This window comes from Phalaenopsis equestris, unplaced genomic scaffold, assembly GCF_001263595.1.
Source record: "Phalaenopsis equestris unplaced genomic scaffold, ASM126359v1 Scaffold189766, whole genome shotgun sequence".
NCBI classification, from domain to species: domain Eukaryota; kingdom Viridiplantae; phylum Streptophyta; class Magnoliopsida; order Asparagales; family Orchidaceae; genus Phalaenopsis; species Phalaenopsis equestris.
In genome coordinates this window covers 1-803 of record NW_018209715.1, presented here as the reverse complement: position 1 = coordinate 803, position 803 = coordinate 1, and the positions used below count along the sequence as shown (strand labels likewise).

General features: G+C 35.1%; 1 protein-coding gene across 1 annotated transcript; it reads left to right on the top strand.

Moving 5' to 3' along the window:
- Positions 1-101: 101 nt before the first annotated feature.
- Positions 102-623, top strand: LOC110034533 (endoribonuclease Dicer homolog 2a-like; the record flags this gene model as incomplete). The annotated part of the gene is made up of 2 exons (XM_020738786.1): positions 102-314; positions 397-623. Coding segments are annotated over 2 exons (440 nt in total), but the record flags the coding sequence as incomplete, so codon positions are not given.
- Between the last annotated feature and the right edge of the window lie 180 nt (positions 624-803).

Genomic DNA, 803 nt, shown 5'->3' with positions numbered 1-803 from the left:
TTTTTAAATTTCATATGCTTGCTCTTACTAAATTATTTGTCAACTAATTTCCTTGATGACATTATCATTCCTTTTTTACTTTTATACTTTGTTTTATGCAGGGATGATGCACAGACGCTTTTACAAGTACAAAGATTTCTTAAAAGCGGAGATATTATGCGAGAGGAAGCTCTAAGTCTTGCCACTCTTCCTTGTTCATCTCTCCAGGACATTGAAAATAACTCATACCGTGTTGAAACTACAGGCTCTGTTGTTAATGTGAACTCCAGCGTAGCGCTGATATACTTCTATTGTTCAAGGCTCCCTTCTGATGGGTGTGTTTCTCTAATCGGTTTTCATCTTTTGTTAGTTATTTTTAATGGAATACATGCTTAACGACCATCTTTTGTTCTTAAGATATTTCAAGCCACATCCTCGATTCGAAATTGATGAGGAATCAAACATTTGCACTTTGCTTCTCCCTAAGAGCAGTCCTCTGAAATCTGTTCGAGTTGAGGGTTCATGTAGCATGATAAAGCAAATTGCATGTCTAGAAGCTTGCAAGAAGCTGCATCAGATTGGTGCTTTATCTGATCATCTTGTACCTGTGCTTGATGAGGCTATGGAAGATCTTAACAATGGAGGTGAACTCAATTTCTTAGAAATTTTTAGGGAAATGTAAATACGTTGCACACAATTATTATATATTTATACATCTACCTTCATATTTACATACATTGCACTTTGGTTCTTTGAACTCATGCATGAAAAAGTGTATTTCACTTTTACAAAGTGGTGATAGTGCTATTTTTGATGTGATATTA